This window comes from Oryctolagus cuniculus, chromosome 3, assembly GCF_964237555.1.
Source record: "Oryctolagus cuniculus chromosome 3, mOryCun1.1, whole genome shotgun sequence".
Lineage (NCBI taxonomy): Eukaryota > Metazoa > Chordata > Mammalia > Lagomorpha > Leporidae > Oryctolagus > Oryctolagus cuniculus.
The window spans coordinates 108,847,800-108,870,831 of NC_091434.1; the positions used below are offsets into that span (position 1 = coordinate 108,847,800).

General features: G+C 49.5%; 1 protein-coding gene across 1 annotated transcript in view; it reads left to right on the plus strand.

The window, feature by feature from the left end:
* Positions 1-12,486: 12,486 nt before the first annotated feature.
* TMEM163 (transmembrane protein 163) overlaps positions 12,487-23,032 on the plus strand; it is a 266,074-nt gene continuing 255,528 nt past the window's right edge. The window contains exons 1-2 of the mRNA XM_017342800.3: positions 12,487-12,993; positions 20,255-20,374. Coding sequence (XP_017198289.1) covers positions 12,792-12,993; positions 20,255-20,374 — 322 coding nt within the window. The 5' untranslated portion in view covers positions 12,487-12,791. The remainder of the gene's footprint in view (positions 12,994-20,254; positions 20,375-23,032) is intronic.

Sequence of the window (23,032 nt, forward strand, 5' to 3'; positions counted from 1 at the left end):
ATCTTGGATGAAGGCTTCCCAAGTATTAACAGTTAGCCAACAGTTCCACAATGCCCACCCCACACTATGGTGTTGTGATACATGTAGTGATGCATTCTGGGTAATGGGCATACCCTTCACCTTCAACACTTGCTGTTTCTTTGTGATGACGACAGTTTTTCAGACCTTCTCTTCCAGCTATTTTGAGAGATGCCCTCTGCTATTGTTGGCTTCAGTCCCCCTACTCTGCAGCAGAACCACAATGCTTACCCCTTCTCTCTAACTAACTTTGTACCCATGGACCACCCTCACCCCATCCTGCCACTCCTGCTACCTTTTCCAGGCTGCGGCAACCACTGCTCTACTCTCTACATGTAAGACAGCGAGTATTTGAGGTGCCACACGTGAGTGATGTTGTGCGGCATTTGTCTTTCCATGCCTGGATTATTTCACCTAACCTGATGTGCTCCAGGTTCATCCATGTTGTTGCTAATGACACGGCTTCAGCCTCTTTCATGACTAAGCAGTATTCCATTGAGTAATATGCCACGTTTTCTTTACCAATCCATCAGTTTATAGACACTCAGATTGTCTCCTCTCTTGGCTCTTGGTAGTGCAATAAACACCTACCCAGGTCTTCCGTGGTCTGTCCTCTCTGTGAGCCCATGTCCTTGTCTCCGCATCTCATAAAGACACCTGTGGTACTGGGCTAGGGCCCACCTGAGTGACCTCAGTTTGCCTTAATTACCTCTCCATGTACGGCCATGCTGAGGGTTGGGAAGTTAGGATTTCCATGTCCCTGTGAATTTTGGGGGTAGAGGGGACACAATTCAGTTGAGAATAGTTATCCCAGAGCTGCAAAGGGAGAGCAAGACAGATGGGCCCTGACACCTACCAGGAAGGAGAGCACATAAACACTGCGTTCCCAGCAAGGGCAGAGCGCGCAGGCCAGAGCTGCAGCAGGAGTGTTTGAGCTCAGGTTTCAGAAAGCACCTGACAGGGCAGAACTGGATCCTGGGACAGCCCACTGAGGGCTGAACCAGCTCTTCCCCGGGAAGCCAGGGAAAAGAGTAAAGGGATCAAAACTGGACGCAGTATTAACTAGGAGAGGAAATAAAGATTTGTGATTATGGTTGAATGAGACAAGAAAAATCTGCATATCAACCATTTTGTATTTGACTCCAAACTGCGCCCAGGTGACTTTCTAACTAGGAGGTTGCCTGTGTTTGGATTTGGTATTTGGGCTAGATGATGGGAGACGGGGCTGGGTGACCCTGCACTTCATTTCCATCTTGCTGTTTCATGCAATTCGGGTTTCTCCTTGACAAGATAATATTTTCCCTTCTCCCAATCTGAAGTTGGTCACTGCAGCTGGCTTTTATTTCCTTGCTAGCGAAGCAAAAATGAACTATTTACTACTGTCTTGACAGAGGCAGGATAGCTCCTATCTGTATTAAGTGAATGGCAAAAGCAAAGGAAATTGTTATTTGGATGGCGACTAGACAGAGATGTACCTAGACTTTCAAAGGCATGAACTTCAGATACAACTGAACCACCTTAAATTAACCCTTTCAAAGATTGTATTTTCTAAGATATTGTTCATAATGAACTACTAATATAGACTTTTTGTACAAGAAGTGTTTAACATAATCTAAACATTCATCAATTAGAAAGTATTTGAATTATTGCTTTATTTTATTCAATGGTGCTTGGCAACTTTAAAAGCCCAAGTAGATTTATTTGTATGTAAAATTGCTGGATAGTGAGTTGCGGAATAGTGTGATCCTGTTACGTGTTCATGCACATGAGAGCATTCTGGACACAGAGAAGGTCTCAGAGGCTATTCAGTGAATATGATGGTGCCTACCTAGGATCCGTTCTAACTCTACCCTCATTGTGCATGAAGGGGTACTTCATAGCATTCATGGAAAATTGAATTAAATATACATTTATTTTGATGTAAGATTTTTTGAAATCTTCACGTAATTTTTCATAATGTTCATAGTTTCCCATGAACTTTGTGATAGCCATGTATTTGGTTTGGGTGGGCTTGACCCCACACCCAGCTCCAGCTGTTGGCCCCGTTCACAAAGATTGACCCAGGAATGGGAACTGTGCAGGTCTTGGTGAGTGCCTTGTAGCCAAATTTGGCCCAATCCAAACCCTCGGACTTTGACTCCACGCTGCCATTTTCTCTTGTTCCCTCTCTGCTGTTCTTTCCCTCACTGAACCTGTCTCTGCGGAAGTGCACATTCTTCCCGCAGCTGTGTTGCGACCCGGTGGTGACCACCCCTAGCATGAAGCTGGGACCGTGGAAGGCAGAGCGAGGAGGTAGAAACTGAGTCTCTGCTGCCGTAGTTGAGTGGCTGAATTGAAGAAATCCTAGCACCTGACCTGCCGCTGCACTTTCAGAGTCTCGTTACAGTTTCTGTGTGCAGTGTGACATTGTTGGCAATAACAACACTGGAAACAACCTCAGTGTTCATTGACTCAGAAAACTATTAAATAGTGAGCCAATACATTCTCCTATTGTTTCTGCCACTTCAAATTGAGTTTCTCACTATTTGTTATATAGTGTGAACTGTTAGACACACCGTGCTGTCCCAAGTGTTTGACCTTGGGAATGGTGTATGTGTGTGGCTGGAAGGTTGATGGGGGAAAGTCTTTCACTTTACTTTCTATACTTCTGCACTTCTGTTAAGTCTCAACTTCTTACAATGAGCATGTATTGCTTTATTTTATGTTTAAAAACTTTGAAAAGTATATAAATGCAGTAGTAAAATACAGAAACTTTCCACAAAATAGTTAGAGCTACATTGTAAATATTCCAGGCTACTCATGAGGGGCGGGGTGGGGGGGGTTAGTGACTGAGAAGGGGCAATGAAGGGGTTTGTGGGGGGCACTGATAATATTTGGTTTACTGAAGTGGTTCCACGTGTGTTCACCTTATGAAAATTTATTGAGCTGTAACCTTAAGATTCCTGTACTTTCCTACCTATATGTTAAACTTCAATAGAGGGCTGGTGCCGCGGCTCACTAGGCTAATCCTCTGTCTTATGGCACCGGCACACCGGGTTCTAGTCCCGGTCGGGGTGCCGGATTCTGTCCCGGTTGCCTCTCTTTCAGGCCAGCTCTCTGCTGTAGCCAGGGAGTGCAGTGGAGGATGGCCCAAGTGCTTGGGCCCTGCACCCCATGGGAGACCAGGAGAAGCACCTGGCTCCTGCCTTCAGATTAGCGCTGTGCGCCGGCTGCGGTGGCCATTGGAGGGTGAACCTACAGCAAAGGAAGACCTTTCTCTCTGTCTCTCTCTCTCACTGTCCACTCTGCCTGTCCAAAAAAAACACACACACACACACACACACACACACACACCAAAAAAACTTCAATAGAACATTTACACAAAATATTGCATGTTTTTGGGAAGATACTAAAAGGGGGTCAAGTTTAAAATTATGGAATGTCAACAGCATCTGCCCTGGTACCTGCCGAGTGGGAGGGGAGGTTGTTTGTCATCTTTAAGAGGGGGGGATACAAAGTTACATTTTTTTCCTAGAGGAAAATCTCAGCAGTTTGACAGCTAGCACACTGCATTCTCTTCCTTTTCCCACTGATGAGCCGGGACACGGCGGCTTCTGTTGGATCAGGTCCGAACTCTCCCGTCTGCTCAGTTATCTAAGGCTGAGTAGAGGAGCAACTGCAGCTGTCTTCATTTCTTCCTTCATTTCTTCCATTTCTTTTCTGGGCACTTACTTTCTGCCTCCTACATTGAAGTAAATGCCTTAAACAATAGGATGAATAAACTGTGTTCTTGCCTCCAGAAATTTTCTATCACTCAGGAAAAATAAAATGGCATATTAAGGATGGCGTTACGGCTCGGTGGGCTAAGCTGTCACTTGTGACACTGGCATCCCCATATGAGAGTACTGGTTCAAATCCCAGCTACTCCACTTTGATCCAGCTTCCTACTAGTGTGCCTGGGCAGGCAGTGGAAGATGGCTCAAGTGCTTGTGCCCCTGCCAGCCTCATGGGAGACCAGGATGGAGTTCCTGACTCCTGACTTTGGCCTGACCCAGCTCTGATTGCTTTAGCCATTTTGGGAGCGACTTAGCAGATGGGAGATTGATCTCTCTCTTTCTGTCACTGTGTGTGTGTCCCTGTCTCGGTTGCTGACCCTTTCAAATATAAAAAATAAATCTTTTTTTTAAAAAAGGAAATGTTAACAGAATTAGAGAAATAAAATGTTATGAGGTTGGGGCCGGTGGTGTGGCGTAGTGGGTTAAGCTACCACCTGCAGTGCTGACATTCCCCTATGGGTGCCAGTTCGAGTCCTGGCTGCTCCACTTCTTTTTTTTTATTTGACAGAGTTACAGACAATGAGAGAGAGAGAGAGAGAAGGAGAGAGAGAGAGACAGAGACAGAGAGAAAGGTCTTTCTTCCATTGGTTCACTCCCCAAATGGCCGCCACTGCTGGTGCTGTGCCAATCTGAAGCCAGGAGCCAGGTGCTTTTTCCTGGTCTCCTATGTGGATGCAGGGGCCGAAGCACTTGGGCCATCCCCTGCTGCCCTCCTGGGCCACAGCACAGAGCTGGACTGGAAGAGGAGCAACCGGGACTAGAACCCGGCACCCATATGGGATGCTGGCGCCGCAGGCGGAGGATTAACCAAGTGAACCATGGCACCGGCCCTGCTCCACTTCTGATCCAGTTTCCTGATAATGGCCTGGGAATGCAGTGGAAGATGGCCCAGTGCTGGGGCCCCTGCACCCACATAAAAGACCTGGAAGAAGCTCCTGGCTTTGGTCTGGCCCAGCTCTGGCCATTGCAGCCATGTGGGGAGTGAATCAGCAGATGGAAGACCTATCTTTGTCACCCTCTCTCTGTCTGTAACTCTGCCTCTCAAATAAATAAATAAACCTTAAAAAATGTTATAGGGGGGGTGGCGCTGTGGCACAGTGGGTTAAAGCCCTGGCCTGAAGCACCGGCATCCCTTATGGGCACTGGTTCTAGTCCTGGCTGCTCCTCTTCCGATTCAGCTCTCTGCTATGCCCTGGGAAAGCAGTAGAAGAAGGCTCAAGGCCTTGGGCCCCTGCACCCACGTGGGAGACTGGGAAGAAGCTCCTGGCTCCTGGCTTCGGATCGGCGCAGCTCTGGCCATTGTGGCCAACTGGGGAGTGAACCATCGCATGGAAGACCTCTCTCTCTGTCTCTGCCTCTCCTCTCTCTGTAACTCTTTCAAACAAATAAAATAAATCTAAAAAAATGTTATGAGGGCTATACTAGAAGTATGTATAGGATATAAATAGTAGGAGAGAAACAGAGGACAAGTTGGTGCCCCTTAGTGGGGGATGTATCAGGAAAGACTCGTGCAGACTGGAAATCTCAAGAGAGTTGAAGGTCCTAGGGTGTGCCTGCTTTTGACTGGGACTGAGGGAGAGCCGAGAAGACTGGTCCAGGAAGAGAGAAGAGCAAAAAGCTATACAGAGGGATGATGGAGTTATCCAGACCATTTGGGGAAACCAAAAATATTTGCCCCATTGGAGAGATGTAGGCTGGAGGGCAGGGGGAGAGACAGCACAGTACAGGAAGAGAGAAGGGAGGCAGGACAGAGAGAGTGAGGATCTTCCACCCACACAAAGGATTTGAGGCTTTACTTTAGAAACAACAGTGAACAGAGGGACAATGTCTTTAGAGCAATTTCCTGGAAAGAGCACTGTAGCAGGGGTGTGCAGGGCCCTGGAGGTGGCTGTGCCCGGGCAAGACAGACTGGCCAGGAGGTCTGCAGAGAAGCACTAGGATCCGGGCATGGGAGATGCAAGCACTGTTCAGAGGGTGGAGGCAACAGAGCTTTGTCATTTGTTCATGTCTGTGGGAGGAGGAGCCAAGTGGAGTTACCTCTAGGATTCTTACTCCAGATCATGGGCTGGGTGGTGCTGTAATTTACCAGTCAAGGGAGGCTGAAGATGCACAGATTCTGGGGTTCTGACTTGGGGGCTATTAAATTTGGGGGGCTTACTCAGCTGGGGGATATTTGGAGGAGTTGGATGGATGGGTCTGGGGCTCTGAGGAGCAGCCAGAGATGGGTAGGAAGAGGATCAGGGGGAGGGGATGCCACTGGAAAGATTTTTTTTTTCTGAACAGGAGCAGAAGAAAATGAAACACTTTCGAGCTTGTGTACTTCCCCTTCTCATGTCAGATGCAGCTAAGTTTATCTGTCATCCTCTGTCATCCGCTGCCCCTCTCCATCTTTGACATTCTCCATGGAGCTCACAGGGCTGCCGCATGAGTCCTGCCCAGGCAGTAGCCCCTGGCAACTGCTGCCTGGCTTCAGCACAGCCTGCCTGACCCATCCCGCCCAATATATCTGGTCATTCTGGATCCAAAATTGTAATACATATTTTTACTATAAGAAAAACTGGTAATGGAAATTATGCAAATCAAATGCAAAGCTTCGTGAATTATGATAATGTAAGCGCCAGCAACACTAGAAGTCTCTTCACAGTGCCCCATGTCAATCGTCTTCACCCCAAAGGAACCGCAGTATGGAGAGAATGGTGGGACTGTGTATTCACAGGCTTTGTGCTACTCTTGTCCCAGATCCTTCATGTCCAGTGCTGTCTGGGAGGCACCCCCATCCTTGCCAAGTCCCTGTTAGAGCTCACTCCCACGAAGCTTTTCCAGATGAACCTCAGCTGTGTGCTCAGTTCCCGCAGCGTCTCAAGTGTGCTGAGTGCTGAGAACTCCAGAGGCTAAGGTGTCCTTGAACCTGCCTGCTCTCTTTCCTTGAACCTGCCTGCTCTCTTTCCTGTATCCTTAGCTACTTCCATTTTCACATTTCCCCTTTTGTTAAATTAGTCCTCACCCCTGCCCCCTTCCTGCCTCTAGTATAGACTTTCAAATAAAAACAAAATCGACTGTTTGTATATTCCTGGCTCTTCAGAGGGGCCCCATTCACCAGCAGCTCTGGTATGCCAGCGACCTTGTTAAAGGTAGGAAAATTGGGCTCCACCCCAGACCTGCTAAATTGCAACCTGCAGTTTCCCAAGATCACCAGGTGATTGATGTGCCCTGGGTGTTGTTTTGGTTCCTGTGTATTGGACTCACCTGGAGGTCTTCCCCAAACACTCACACCCGGGCCCCATCCTGGAGGTTCTGACGCCATTGCTCAGGAGGGGGGAGGCTGTAAAAGCATCCTAGAGGGGGGCCGGCTGTGTTAATTTCCCTGGGACTGAGGGAGGTTTCCAGGACGTGGAACGTCCAGAAATGTCTCTGGCTAAGCGGGATGAGTTGGTTGCCCTATCTTTGGTGATTGTGTGTAGGTAATGTGAAAGCTCACTGTTCCATAGAGGGAGTGACAAAGTCTGGCCTGTGCGACTGTACCTTCCTGCTTAGACTGTAGGCTCTTTTGTTTTAAACATTTGTTTTATTTATTTGAAAGGCAGAGTGATGAGAGGGGGGAAAGACAGAGAGAAAGACAGGCAGCAAGAGAGCAAAAGATTCTACCTGTGGGTTCATTCCCCAAATGTTCATAACAGCCTGAACTGAGCCTGACTGAAGCCAGGAGCCTGGAACTCCATCCGGTCTCCCAGGAGAGTGGCAGGGACCCAAGTGCTTGTGCCATCTTCCTCTCCTTTCCCAGGTGCATTAGCAGGGAGATAGATCGAAAGTGGAGCAGTCAAGACTCCAACTGGCTCTCATATGGGATGCCAGTGTTACAGGCAACGGCTTAACCCAACTGTGCCACAATGCTGGCTGCAGAAATTCTTGTTGTATGTCTCCTATTACAGTGGTGCCTTGTATCCAAGGAGGATTGGTTCCCAGACCCTGTGTAGATAGGAAAAATCTGCAGATGTTGAAGTCCATTATATAAAATGGCATAGTATTTGCATGTAACTTATGCATATCCTCCTGTATACTTTCAATCATCTCTAGATGACTTATCATAATTCATACAATGTAAATGTGATGCAAATAGTTGTTATACTTAATTGTTTAGGGAACAATGACTAGCAAAAAATTTATACATGTTCAGCATAAACACAATTTGTAAAAAAAATCTTTTCAATGCAGGGTTGGTTGATGCACACAGAGATATGAAAGATTGAGTGTACAACATTTTGCACACAAAGCCTCTTAAAATAAAGCTTATCACAAATAAATGTGTTTCTCCAAATGTTCTGTTACCCCACCCTAGTTTATCATGATTTTTTAATGGAAAGGGAGTTGATAAATTCAACACATACACCTGCAGGCACAGGCAGATACACACACTACCTGTTTTCCAAGAGGAGACCTTAGGGCGCTTGCTGTGTAGGCTGTTGAGGTTGACATTGGCAGTCAGCTTAGAATCACAGCAGTACAGGGCAGGTTCTCAGGCAGCCCCAGTCCTGGAGTTCACGTCAGCCAGGGTGGCCCTAACTCTCAGGTACTGCTTATGTTTCTTCAAGACTTGCAAAAGATGAATATTATGTCTCTGTTTGGTTTCCCAAAGCCCACACATGTAACAAAGTGAAACAAGTACACACTTAGTCTGCAACCTCAGTCTGAAATCTGATGCCACAGCAACAGGGGCAGAAGCCATGCTCTAGGTCATTTTTAGGGTCTCCCATAGAAGTCAAGCAGTGGAGTGTTAAAAGCTAGACTCAGGAGCTCCTTAGCAATGCTATTTAACGTACTGCAGTTTTCTTATCTTCACAACAGGGTATGATAATACTGTACCCACTTTTATAGAGTTGTGAGGATTTACAATTGATGAGTAGAAAGACAAGATTCTGGATTACCATGGACACTTTTTCTTTATTTCTGACATTTTGAAAGAAGAGCTAAATAAATATATTAGTGTACATTAGGGATTGCTTGCCCATGGCAGTTACACGTGGGATAAACACAGATGTGCTGATTACTGACCCAGATGCCGTGAGTGGAAGAGGCTCCTGTGTCCTGATTTTTCAAAGTCGTGAAGAGAGGACTGTTTTTCCTAGACCTAACAGTAATTGCAGCTCCAGAAAATTCTGTGTACGTTCAAAAGGTACAAAAAAATTTTTTATATGTGAAACAGAATTAAAGTTCTAATATAATTAGAAGCACATTTTAAGGGCTGGCATTGTGGCATAGCAGGCAAAGCTGCTGCCTGTGATGGTGACATCCCATATAGGCAAGGGTTCATGTCCTGGCTGCTCTACTTCTGATCCAGCTCCCTGCTAATGGCCTGGGAAAGCAGTGGAAGACAGTCCAAGCGTTGGACACCTGCCACTCATGTGGGAGACCCACATGAAGCTCCTGGCTCCTGCATCCAGCCTGACTCAGCCCTGGCTGTTGCGTCCATTTGGGGAGCAAACCAGTGGATGGAAAAACTCTCTGTCTCTCCCTTTCTCTCTGTAATTCTGCCTTTAAATAAAATGAATAAATATTTAAAAATATATTTTTACAAAGAAGCAGCACATTTTAACTGCCATATGAGGGCCATGTGGGACAATGTCTCCCAAATCCCTGTCACTCCCTCTGAATGCCAGCGGCTGCCTCCTCCCCTCATTGTGATAAACTTGAGAAAGAACCTGAAAATGTCCAAGATGCTCCCCTAGGGGGCACTGCTGCTGCGGACTGTAGCGCTAAGGAGACTTGCCTTGGTTTCTACCTATAGCAAGTGAAGACAGTAGTAACTGAGTGAGGAAGACAGTGCATGCAAAGCACTTAGCAAAGTGCCTGGCACATCGCATGTCCTTCAAGGAGGTAAGCTAATATTATCTTGTACTTAATCAGCAAGGGCTGTATCCTTGGCACCCAGGCAGGTGTATGTGAGTGGGTAATGTGGATCAGACAAGCACCACCATCCTTGCCCTATATGTGAAATATGCAGTGAATTATTAAATCGCTTGCAGTTCAGAAAAGGAGCACCCAGGGATGAGTGTCAGAGGGATGGAGTCAGAGGGATCTTTCTGGAGCAGACAATAGTGGCTTATTGAATCAGGGCAGCTGGAACATGAAGGGAAATATATTTATCCCATGAATAAGAAATAACCCCTGGATCATTCCTCGTCAGTATGTGGTCTCCAGGCCAGCAGCAGCAGCCGCAACAGAGGTTTGTGAGAATTGCAGGATCTTACCTCCATCCCAGAACAGCTGAGAATCTGCATCTTCTAGGATCCCCAATTTTATCAGGAGTGATACTTTTCCCCACCCATCATAAGGGTCACGACCGACACTCCTATAGCTAAAGAAGGCTAGCAAAAGAAAACCATAACAAATTTGTTATCTAACTGTCATGTGACACGGGAGCATTCAGAAACCAAGACCCAAGGACCAGGAAAGCTATCCATGTTTATACTTTGATCAGGTGGAGAATGGAGAGCTGTGCACAAGTGCGATGAATAAAGAGTGTGATCTAAGGGTAACAGACTGGACGGGTAAACTCTGTCTGTGTGGGTTCTTCTTGGCCTCTACGTGGCATCCTTCCTTCCTGGGTTCAGGACAGAGGTCTTCCATAGTGAGATTTGAGGCTGTACTATTGTACAGCGCAGGTCAGGGGATCTCTTCGGCCAGGCAGAGTGGACAGTGAGAGAGAGACAGAGAGAAAGGTCTTCCTTTGCCGTTGGTTCACCCTCCAATGGCTGCCGCGGCCGGCGCACCGCATTGATCCAATGGCAGGAGCCAGGTACTTATCCTGGTCTCCCATGGGGTGCAGGGCCCAAGCACTTGGGCCATCCTCCACTGCACTCCCTGGCTACAGCAGAGAGCTGGCCTGAAAGAGAGGCAACCGGGACAGAATCCGGCACCCCGACCGGGACTAGAACCCGGCGTGCCGGCGCCACAGGGCGGAGGATTAGCCTAGTGAGCCGCGGTGACGGCTAACTCTGAAACAGAAAGGTGGGAAGGGTAGGATAAGAGTCTAGGTTTTATGGCTTTCTTTGAGGGAGAGGCATCCTAGTTTCTGGGACCCACTTTTGGGGAAGAAGAATTCAAATTTCTTATGGACATCTTCCAGGGAGAAACGGAAGCTTCGAAAGAAGGGCAGGAGACAGTTAAAATTGCTTCGGAGCCTCTTTTGCTTTAAAGTACTGAGTGTGCTGGGGCACGGCATACTTTGGGGTACTGTGTTCTGAGCCCGACATGTGCACCTGCACATTCATGTTTACCATGCACTGGACCACAGACCCAATTGAGGGGCCGGAGGAAAGCACAGTGGTGCTTGCTCTCTGGATGAGAGAGAGAGAGAGAGAGAGAGAGAGAGAGAGAGAGAAGGTGGGTTGCAAAGATTCCCAGTTAACACCTGAATTCTACTGAATCAGAATTTGAGAGCCAGGGAGGAATAGGCATTAACAGACAAACAAAACAAACATCCAGGTGATTCAGAATGAGGAGGTGATTAAAAAAAAAAAAACACCCACACCCAGGTCCTAGCAAGACCAGTCACATCAGCCATGAGGTCAGTCTCCAGCGGTCTTGAGGCTTGGCTGGTTTTGCTTGGTCTCCAGGTGGTTCTTTGAGAGCCCTTGATAGAAGGACCCAATGGGATAACCTGGAGGGAGATAGTGGGGGCTAGGAGTCTGCAAGCATGTCTGAAGGTTGTTTATTATTTTTAAAATCTGAGTAGGAAGGGGCCTTTGAAATGACCTCAGTTTACTAATGAGTTGGTCACAAAGGTGAAGTGAAATGGCCAAGGTGAAGGCCAAGGCAGATCTCCTAAATGGAACCCTCCCAGCAAAATGAGACCCTCTCCCCACTTCTAGGTCTGCTTCCCCTGCACCAAAGATGCTGGCCATCATTCTCCGATTTTGATTCTAAGCAAAGAAGCAAGGAGAAAAGAAACCCGCTACTCTTAAAAAAAAAAAAATCAAAACCAAAACCAAAACAAAAAACCACCCGGGCGGACTCCCTTATGTGAAGCATTTCAGAGTGCTCTGGTTAAATTTAGAGACTAAAGATGAAATCTAGATTCTAGACCTTGGATAGTGAAACCTACATATCCAAGCTGAAGCTTCGAAAATGGTGCGTTCTCTTCTGCGCTGAAACCCAGCGCCAGGTACCAGCGGCGGCGCAGGCAGAGGTGTGCAAAGCCCAGAGCTCAGGGGCAGGCAGGGGAGGGACACAGGAGCAGTCCTGGAGACCGGCACGATTTTCATGGGGGAAATGACAAGCTGGCTATGGAATTGGATGGGACATCCAAGGCCCGAGAGGGTGCTGCGGGGCTCCAAGCACCTTCAGCAGAGCCGCCCGCTGTCTCTGACACCCGGTCCACTGGCTAAGCTGGTGCTGGAGAGAGACACTGGGAGGAGAGTTTAAGCTTCCGAGAAGGCCCACGACCGAAGGGACGGACGGGCAGTGAGGCCCAGGCGCGGACCTTGTAACGCTCAGTTGCCTGCAGGCTTGACCGACCGCGAGCGGTCCCCTCTGGGCACCACCCAGCGGCGCAGGTGGAGCGGGTCCCTCGTCGCGTGCTCTCCTAGCACTGCAGGATCCGCCTGCTCATCCCCTCGCACCCCTAGGCCAGTCCCCCTAGCGTCCGCGCCTGTGGCCCGACCGAGTCACTGCACCCTCCTCAGCTGCCTCGGTGCGCGGGCTCCGGCGCCGGCGCCTTGGGGCGGGTCCCCGCCGCCCGCACCTGCCCCCATGGGCGGAGCGCAGCGGCGACAACGCGGCCCCAGCCTCCGCCGCCGGCCGCGCTAGCCGCGCGGCTCTCCAACCTCCCCCGCCTCCATCCCGGTGCACCTCCCTCCCTCTCCACGCGGTCTGTCCGTCCGTCCCTCCCAAAGCCCCTCGGAGCTGCGGCGCCTCGCACTTCGGACTCGTCGCCTCCTCCAGGATCCGCAGCCCGGCGCCATGGAGCCGGCCTTGGGCAGTGAGCGCCGCAGCCCCCCTGGCTCCGCCGTCCAGCCGCCGCCCCGGGGACACACGCCCTTGGCGGCTGCCCCCAGCCCGGGCCCGCTGGGCACCCCGGCGCGCGAGCCGCCGCAGCCCGAGGAGGAGCGGCAGCCGCGGATCAGCGAGAGCGGCCAGTTCAGTGACGGGCTGGAGGATCGAGGTGAGCGGGCACCGCCCCGGGCTTCCCGGGCCCCTACCGCGGACCGGGGCCGGCTCGCCTCCCGCTATTCGAGGGCCGGGCAGGGCCGGGCGCTGGGCTCGGCGTCTCGGAGCACGCCGGGGCTCGGAGCGCGGACTTCCTAGCCGAGGCGCGGAGAGCAGGGGGAGACAGACAGCCCCACCTCCTGCGGCCGGCACCGCCTCGGCAGCGACTCCTTCCCCGAGCCTGGAGAACCCGGCTGCCTCCCGGCCGACCCCGCCTGGGCCCGCGCCCTCCTCCCCGCCGGCCCCAGCCGGCACCAATCGAAAAGTTTGCGGGAGGCGTTTTTGCTTTCAGAGCCGAGCGCTCCCGGGGGACTGCGGGTCCCGCTCGGCTCCGAGGGACCGGGCTCATTGCCAGCTTCGGCTCCTAGGGGAAGTTCCTTCTGAGAGTTGAGTCTCGCGGTGTCCCTCGCCGGCAGCGGGCTGCTTGCTCCAGCAGAGGGTTCGTGGACGGGTGTGAGCCGGGGCCCGGGCTGCCGTGCACCCTTGGGCAGCCCAGCCCCGCACCGGCACCCGGGTCACCGAGGGTCACTGCCCACATGTCTGATAGGTGAGGCAGGAAGCATTTGGGATAGGGCCACTAACCTTATGTGGACGGATGTCACTGAAACCTGGCAGTTTTCGGAGCGCTCATCTCCGATCCCCGCAGAAAGCCCTTCCTGGACCCTGGCCTGGAACCCCGCAAACGGCCATTTCCCGGGGGGGAGGGGAGGCGGATGCAGCCGCCGGCCGCCCACCCGTGCCCCCAGGGAGTGGCCCACTCGGAAAACGGGGCAACCTCATTCCCGCGCAACTCCTCCGCTCCTCTGTCTCTCGCTCGTTTCCTTTTGGCTTGGATTCCTCCTGGCCGGGGGAACCCAGTTCCTGGCCGCATCTACACCCTTTCTGCTTTTTGCTGCTTCCAAATTGGACCCCTCACAAGGGCTCTGCTGAAGCCGCTGAGGGGCCGAAGCGGGGTCCCTGCAGCCCAAGCTCTCCCCGGGGAACTGGCTCTTGGCATCTCCACCCCCTTTTCTTGGAAGCTGTATTTGATCGGCTGTGGCGGGTTTATAGTATATTTTAGTCTTAGCAGGTTTCTGTCCTATTCTTAGAATCTCCTGTACATTTTTATTCCGGATTCGTGTTCGGATGCACGATTTCTTTCTCCTTGGAAATCCTAAACTGCAGCATGTGAATCAGAAGTGAAGAAATGACATGGAAAAGGCAGTTCCCCGAGAATGGGCAGATCGGCTCATCGCGATCTGGAGCGGCTCCAGTTACAACGAGTTCTGCACCTAGCTTTGCGGTTCTGCTCCGAAGCCCGCCTAACTAGATAGCATTGCAGAGCCCAAGATCGGTGCCACCGGTGCCATGGCAAGCAGCCACGGAAACCTAGTACTTAGTTGGGGGTGTGCTAATTGCCTTTGCGCCTTGCACCTAATATCGTAGAATTAGAAAGATTTTGTACTGGGGAAGAACGCAGTGAGTTGAGGTTGTTTTTGGTAGCCATGCGGGTCATCTATAAGAGCCGGCTTCTTTTTCACCCCACCCTGCAAAACGATAGGTGTGAGTTAATATTTAGTATTATTTTACAGCTCACACTTGTCTGTTAAAAAAAAAAAACTGGATTCATTCTTCGGATTATTTTCTATTGACCAGCGGACTTTCATTCTGCATTATGTGGTGGCTTTCACAAGTGCCCTGTGTGAAGGCATTGCTTGTCGCACACAGCCTCTCTGTTGGCAAATCCTGGCCCCCAAAGAGCCCACAGCCGCGTGCGTGGCAGGGAGAGCTGAGAGCCGCTGTCACATTCTTTTGTTTGGCTCGCTCCTGATGGTGAAGAGTTAATGACAGACGCGCAGGTTGTTTTGGTTAAATAAACCAGGAGATGACTTGGGGAGGCTTCTTGTATTGGTGCTTGGTATTGTTATTCGTTTCTTGCAGGCCGCTTCTTTCCCAGATGGATTTTTTTGCGTCCCTTGGGAATGGTTCCAGGGCTGTTACCTCTTTCCTGCTGGGGAGAGGGTTTGGGGGGGAGGGGGGAGGAAGCCTAGCCAATGGCTTGCTGTGCTTCTCCGTCCTGCTAGGCTTGCCATCTTTAGGCCTGGATACCTATAGGGTGTGTGTGGGGGGATGGGTACCCTTGATCTGCGCCTGTATTTGGCATTGTCTTTTGTCTTGACTTCCTCCTGAGCCATCAGGATCCTGTTGCAGAGTGCCTCTCACTCTGATCAAAGGCTTGCTTTATGACCCAGGGTTTGGGGACTTGGGAGGCATTTTCCCCTTGGAAGTGACTTGCGCTGGTGCCCAGAAACCAAGCTAGCTTGGAATGTCAGTGACTGCCGGACTATTTGGTTGAGTCTTGTACTTCATTGAGCAAGTGCTTTGTGTGTTAGGGGCTAAACTCATAGGAAACAGGCCAAGTTGATTTTAAGCATTCCCCTCTCCCCCAAAATGTTTTCCTATTATTCTGTCTCGGACCTTAGGGCCCCGCTTAGCTGTAGCGACTTTGCTGCTTCGGCATTTTCCACTACCTCTCCATCTACTAAAAATCCCCCTCCTCAGAACACAAGGATGGCAAAGTCTAAGGGGAAAGCAACTGGAACAAATTCTAGCCGGTATGGAAGCAGTTGATGGCCCCGACCTCTGCATGTAGATTTGCTTTCTGCTGCCCCCACATAAATAAGGGGATGAGTCGTTAATCCAACTGTATGCTTAGTATTGCCAGGCCTGTGTGGCAGATAGTAAAATTGGAGCAAGATTAGAAATGTGACTGTGGGGGCTGGTGCTGTGGCATAGTAGGCTAAGCCTCTGGCCTGTGGCGTTGGCATCCCTTAAGGGTGCTGGTTCGAGTTCAGGCTGCTCCTCTTCCTATCCAGCTCTCTGCTTATGGCCTGGGAAAGCAGTGGAAGATGGCCCAGGTGCTTGGGTTTAAGCACCCATGTGGGAGACCTGGAAGAAGCTCCTGGCTTTGGATAGGCCCAGATCTTGGCGTTGTGGCTATTTGGGGAGTGAACCAACAGATGGAAGATCTTTCTGTCTCTCCCTCTCTCTCTTTTTCTCTCTGTAACTCTGCCTCTTGAACAAATAAATCTTAAAAAAAAAAAAAAAGGAAATTTGCCTGAAAAATCCAGGCTAGGGGTAGGGAAGACACAGCTCTGTGTGCACATGGGGGGCTTGTCTTAGCTTCCCTAGGTTATCCTGCCTCCCCACCACATCATTCTTCTACCTTTGGTACCAGGCCGCCTTCCTGAAAACCTGGGAATCCTCACCACATCTTAGTGAATGGTGAGTGAACCCGCATCTGACACGGAGTAGAGGCCCCAGTATGTGCACCGGCTGTTTCTTGGCCAGGTCTTGGTGGGCCATCCTATTCCACTTCTCTTTGGGGAATGGGATGTTTGCCACATATAGTGTTGGCTATATGTTCAGACAAAAAAAAATTGCTAGGAAATAAATAGAGTTAGGTAGGAATGGGAAAGTCTCTCTCTTTTTGGACAATTTTCCCACCGGGCTCCATTTCTGTTTTTTAATTAAAAAATCAAATCTTACGGAGGTGACACACACAGGATGCGGTCTGCAGAAGACTCACCAGTCTTCCTGCTGGAAGGACCCCAGGGCCACCTTGGTGGCCATCCAGCCCATGTGGGCTGTCACCTCGAACTCCTCCAGGGGCCCCACTGGTAGACAAAGAGTGTGGACTGTCCTGCATGTGTGGATCGCGTGTTGTTGCTGGTTGTTGAAACCAGCTGGCTTTGGAGGGAAGAATGAAAGTTAGAGCATAAAAGGGAGCCCAGATCGTGGTCACTTCTTGTAGAACATGGAGCTACTGGTACAAGGAAACTTATTTTTGCCCCTGGTGGATAAAACTCTTTTTTAAAAAGAAAGATTTTTATTTATTTATTTGACAGGTAGAGTTACAGACAATGAGAGAGAGAGAGACAAACAGAAAGGTCCTCCTTCTGTTGGTTCACCCCCCAAATGGCTGCCACGGCCTTGAGCCATCCTCCACTGCCTTCTTGAGCCATCCTCCACTGCCTTCCCCGGGCCACAGCAGAGAGCTGGACTGGAAGAGGAGCAACCAGGACTAGAACCCGGCACCCACATGGGATGCTGGCGCCGCAGGCGGAGGATTAACCAAGTGAGCCATGGCCGCGGCCCCCAGATCAACCTCTTGATATTGTTGCTGTCAAAACCCCTACCAAACAGACTGCGTATTTGGATCAGTACTTGAGTGTTATAGCTTCACTTCCCCTGAAAATCCAACCGGCCAGGAGAGGAAGCCTCTTCTGTTGCTTGGGAGCAGAGAAATGCATTCCTGGGCGTATGAGACCTGCTTGTTCTAGGTTGCAGCTTTAGCCGGAGACGACTTTTCAGCAGGTGAGGAACAAGTAGACTCAGGGACCTGTGATTTTCCTGTGCCTCATCGCTTGGGCAGGATTGCCGAGAGAGAGACAAGGTATTTGCCTTCTCTCTCAAGTGCATTTCTGAGGGAGGTCTGAGAAGATCTTTGCAGTGAGGTGGCAGAGATGGTGTTTGCGCTTCCCGAGTGTGTTCCCCGTGCATTGCTCCCGCATGAGGTTTTGATCATTTAAAAATCTTCTGGGTGGTACGTGGGCTCACTGCACAGCCTTCTCGACAATGCTTCCTGCTTTTGCAGGGCTTGCCCAGGGATGCCCAAGTGTGGGCAAGAAATAGAACTGAGAAGTTTTAGCAGGGTCCTTGTTCAAATTCATGAACAGGTTGCAGCTTTTTAGAAAACAAGACCCTAAAGGGTGGTGCTTGGACTCACTGATTTCCCCGAACCAAAGGATGCTGGCAGGGCCTCGGAGGCAGAGTCTTCCTGGCTTCCTCCTGCCCTTTCTCCTGCTTCTCTTTCTCCTCCAGTGCAGTCCACAAAAATTACACTTCTTCCTCCTCAAGGAGGGTCGTAGAAACTAAAACCCTTCTCCTGCAGAGATGGCTGTTAAAGCTAGAACTGTTACTGCAAACCCCCGCCCCCCCGCAACTGTATAAGAGCTGACCTTAAAGAAATTTTCAGATCTACCCTGTCTGATTATAGATCATGAGACCCTCATTCCAGAGGGGATCCTGCCCTAGACGTAAGGGGAAGGAGGTATCCGGACCCCAGGCCTCGCTGCGTCTCCCCCTCGATGATCTGTTAGCATCAGGCCAGGCCCTCCCATCGGTCACGTTCTTACACAGCTGCTCCTTCTTCACTGAGTGAGCCTTGGGGTCTTTGCTTCTGAAGGCTCCTGCGTCACATAGAACTTTGACTAAATACGCTTGTTAGGCCTTTTCTCCTGTGAGCCTGTTTCTTTGTTGGCTGTGACCCTTCTAATGGGGGAGGAAAGGTGTCACACAGCCTTTCGGCTCCTGTGGCAACCCAAGGCTTGGTGTGCGCCCAGCAAGAGAAAAAGGATGCTGTCTTGATGTGAATGCAGGTGTGCTGTGTCCCATGCTGTGTGGGTGCCTGACCTGTGATACCCGTTCCTGCATCAGGTGGTGTGAGCTGCTGTGCTACAGCTGCTCGGCCTGTGGGGGGAAAGGTGTGGATTGTGCAGCCGGAGATGGCGCAGGAGGCTCCTTTTTATGCGAATTTTGGCTTCCTTCGTAACCGAGAGATGCCATATACAATTTGTTTTCAAAGGAGAAGAAAAAAACCATACATCAAGGGCAACCTGAAGAAGTTTTAGCCTTTGACCCCAGGCAACTGAACTTGGGCATGGACTGGGCATCATTTTGAATTTCTGTTGTCGTCAAAGACTTTCAACGCTCAAAGCCTGCAAGACTGGCCTGCCTGGGAAGATAACTCTGGTTTTATCAGCTTTCTCTCACTTTAATTACGAGGATTTTTTTTTTTTAACATGGGTTTGGTATAAAGGTTCGAGAGAAGAAAACATGACATGTACCATGATGCTTTAAAAATTGTGTACAGCGGTAGACATTTGGCATGGTGGTTGAGATGCACTTGTTGAGTGTTAGAGTGCAGGGTCTTGGTGCCCAGCTTGGCTCTGGTTCCAGCCTCATGCCTGTGCAGACCCTGGGAAGTACTAATGGTAGTGGCTCATGATTAGGTTCCTGCTACCCACATAGGAGACCTGGCTTGGGTTGCAGACAGCTGGCTTTGGTCTCCGGGGCAGGACTGATGTGGGTCTTTGGGAAATGAACCATAAGATGGACGTTTTCTGTTTCTCTTTTCTCAAATACATTTTTTAAAAAAGTTTGTGAAAAATGGAATTGAAAGATGATTGCTTTGATGCAAAAAATTAAAAAGAAAATTTAATGACTTATTTTATTTGAAAGGGGAAGAGAGAGAGAAAGAGAGAGAGAGATATTTATTATTCATTGGTTCACCCTGCAATGCCTACAGCTGTAGGGGCTGGGCCCTGCTGAAGCCAGGAACCAGGAGCTAGATCTCACTCCAAGTCTCTCAGAGGGAACAAAGGACTTGAGCCATCACTTGCTGCCTCGGGGTACATGTTAGCAGGAAGTTGGAAACAGGACAGCTAGGACTTGAACCCAGCCACTCCAGTATGGAATGTGGGCTGTCCCAAATGGCTTCCTCACTGCTGCACCAAACGCTAACTCGGTGCAAAAACTTTTTTGAATGTAGTGTTTTTCATAATATACGTTTCCACGAACTTTGGAAGCCCTGTCACAATTTGGGTCTGGTGGCTGTTGTTGGGTGTGGTTAAAGAGAAAATGGCCATCTCCTCTTGTGAATTGTCTGAAGGAGCAAGAAAAGCATTTGTACTTCTTGACTCCTTGCTCTGGGCGAAGGCCTGTCCACCTGTTGGGACTGTGCTGGTGGGTCCATGGAAATCGATGCCCACAGCTGAGGGCTCCAAATGCCAGCTGCATGTCCGGCTGTTTTCCTTGTTGGAAGGAGCAGCATTGTGCTTGAGTCACAAAGCTTAAGGTAGCAATGGGGGAAAGGCCTGGGGTGCTATGTCAGGGAACGCTGGGGTCTGCAGAGTTGCAAAGGGACAGCTGCTGTCACCTTGCACATGTCACGTTGCCCGTGTCACCTTGCCAGAGCCTGAGCGTTTTCAGGGCATGCCAGCAAGCCTGCTTTCTCATGTGAAATCTCCTAATTGTTACAACACAGTATGGGCCAAACACAACACATCTTGGCCCACCGACTGTCAGTTTGCAATCTTTGGATAAGAAATTGCCATTCTGGCGTGGGTTTCTTAACAAGAAAATGTCTGACTTCCTTTTCTCCTTGCCTTTGTCAGGCTTACTAGAAAGCAGCACCCGGCTGAAACCCCACGAAGCCCAGAACTACCGGAAGAAGGCACTGTGGGTCTCCTGGTTCTCCATTATCGTCACGCTGGCCCTCGCTGTGGCCGCCTTCAGTGAGTGTCCATCAGGAGCCTCGCGGGTCCATGCCTGCGCTGTTGCCCGTCTTACGCTCTAACTCCTGCGGGATGCGCTTTTGCTCTGCGTTGACTGTTATTGATGAGCACATTTTTGGAGCTGGTTGGATGTCAGGGTACTGCAGAGGAAAGGGGTGTTCAGGGGAAGAGAGGCAGAGCCTGGTCTGCCGCTTTGTGGAAGCGGCAGCCCAGGAGTGCAGTGATCTCCTGTCGGATGCCTTCCGCCTGAGCTGCTACGTGACACATGACGTGTGCTCGAGATGCTTATTTCAAGCCTAATGCAACATGACGAGTGTAGAATTGCAGTGAGCGCTCTCCTTTCCCCAGATGATATCAGTCTGTAAGGTTTGCAGTGAATTCACGTGTACATTTTAATGAAAGAAAAATGGGAGGTGCTTCTCTGGAGTTGTCCGTGGCCTTGGAAGCAAAAACAATGATGACAATTAAGGGAATGGGGTGGTTCCTGCCCACAGATGATCCTGTACTCTGTGACATGTGTTTTCTCCATTACCATTTGCCGCCTGTGGAAATGTGCGTGTGCTATTTATTCTTATTAATCGTGTGATGATTCACAGGCCAGAGCATTGCCAGTGATGGCCCAACCTTGGCCAGAAACTGTGGCTCTATTTGTTGTTGTTTTTCTTAATGCCAGAGAAAAGAATGTTTTGGGCATTTCGTGATGAAGCCGTTATTACCTCACAGAAAAATCTTTAAGCAGTGAGCACAATATCAGGTGTCTGAGAGTAGGAGAAAGAAAGGACTGTGTCCGCTGGAAGACAGGGCTGTGTGTGTGTGTGTGTGTGTGTATTTAAAATTCTATTCTGCAAGGTTAGATCTGCTGCAGGAAGATGCAATTGGCTCCCAAGAGGGAATGTTAGAATTTGACCAAATGCTCCCTGCAAAACTAGGCAGACATTACTTGAAGCAATTCATGTTGGGAACACTGGGCCATAGCTTGGCTCTAGAAAAGCCAAACATTTAGAAGCAGAGGGTAATGCATTTTTTACAGGGGATAAACATTTACCAGCCAGCCAGAAATCTAATCAAGAGGAATTTTGATTCCTGAAAAGAGCTACTCTGGGCTCCCTCCCTTTTGAATGCTGAACCAAGAATAACAAGCCAGATTGATGTCCCTGGAGGATAATTTGGTTGTGGTGGCTGGTGGGGGCCTCTGGATCAGACACTGTGATTTACATATGTAAAGAAAGAGGAGTGGAAGGAAGGCGGGTGGTTTACAAACAGAATAATGGTTACTCAGACATGTCCATGTGCCTAATAAAGCTGTTAGGACTTCATTGTGTGAATGTTTGAGGACCTGACTGGGAAGAAATAATGAGCAAGTCTTCCCTTCAGGAGAATAAGATTGTATTTGCTATAACTAAGTCTCATAATAGGGAAAAATTATGAGAAAATCTTGGTTTTACCTGATCGATTTGGTTGTCTTAAAAATCTTGTTCCATTTCTGTTTAAACAATGTGTAATATTCAGAATTACAACATTGCTTTGTGGAAAAGGTTTCCTTTGCTTTTTATGATTTCACCCCTTTACTACAGCAAGTATTTAAATTCCCTAACTTCTTGCCTACAAAATGTTATTAGCTTATAATGTGATGCCCGTTATTTTCTATAGTACATTCAGTTTGTTCATAAGTTGCTTTCAACTTGTTTTGGTTAAGTTAAACCTAAAAAGGTAGAAGATGAATTATATTTTCCCTCACTTTAATTGTAGAGTAGCTTTATTGGCTTTATTGTGTGTGTGTGTGTGTTTCATATTTTAAACTCCTGGACTTGCCTGTTGTGAAAGTTGTTGGTTTTACTCTTTAGCTTCTTAAATGTGTTTATAGTATGAAATATTTAAAATCCTCTTAAAAGTGCTGTTTACAAGTTGACAGTCATTTTTTGCAATCCCTTTCATAGTTTTAAAAGATTGAGAGGCCGGCGCTGTGGCTCAATATGAGGCTAATCCTCTGCCTGTGGCGCCGGCACCCGGGGTTCTAGTCCCGGTTGGGGCGCCGGATTCTGTCCCGGTTGCCCCTCTTCCAGGCCAGCTCTCTGCTGTGCCCCGGGAAGGCAGTGGAGGATGGCCCAAGTGCTTGGGCCCTGCACCCGCATGGGAGGCCAGGAGAAGCACCTGGCTCCTGGCTTCAGATCAGTGTGGTGCACTGGCTGCAGCGTGCCGGCTGCTTGGAGGGTGAACCAATGGCAAAGGAAGACCTTTCTCTCTGTCTCTCTCTCTCTCTCACTGTCCACTCTGCCTGTCCAAAAAAAAAAAAAAAAAAAAAAAGATTGAGATATATATATTTGAATATATTTGAAAGAGTTACAGAGAGATAGGAAGAGACAGAGAGAGAGAGAGAGATTGATTCTATTCACTGGTTCACTCTCCAAATGGCAGCAAAGACCAGGGCTGGGCTAGGTTGGGGCTGGACTAGGCTGAAGCCAGGAACCAAGAACTCCATCGGGGTCTCCTGTGTGGGTGGCAGGATCCTAGCACTTGCGCCATCATCTGTTGCCTCCCAGGTGCATTAGCCGGAAGCTGGATTGGAAGTGTGGAATAACTGAAACTCAAACCAGGCACTCAGTCTGGAATGTTGGCATCTCAAGTGGTGATAGCTTAGCCCACTGTCCAGAATACCCA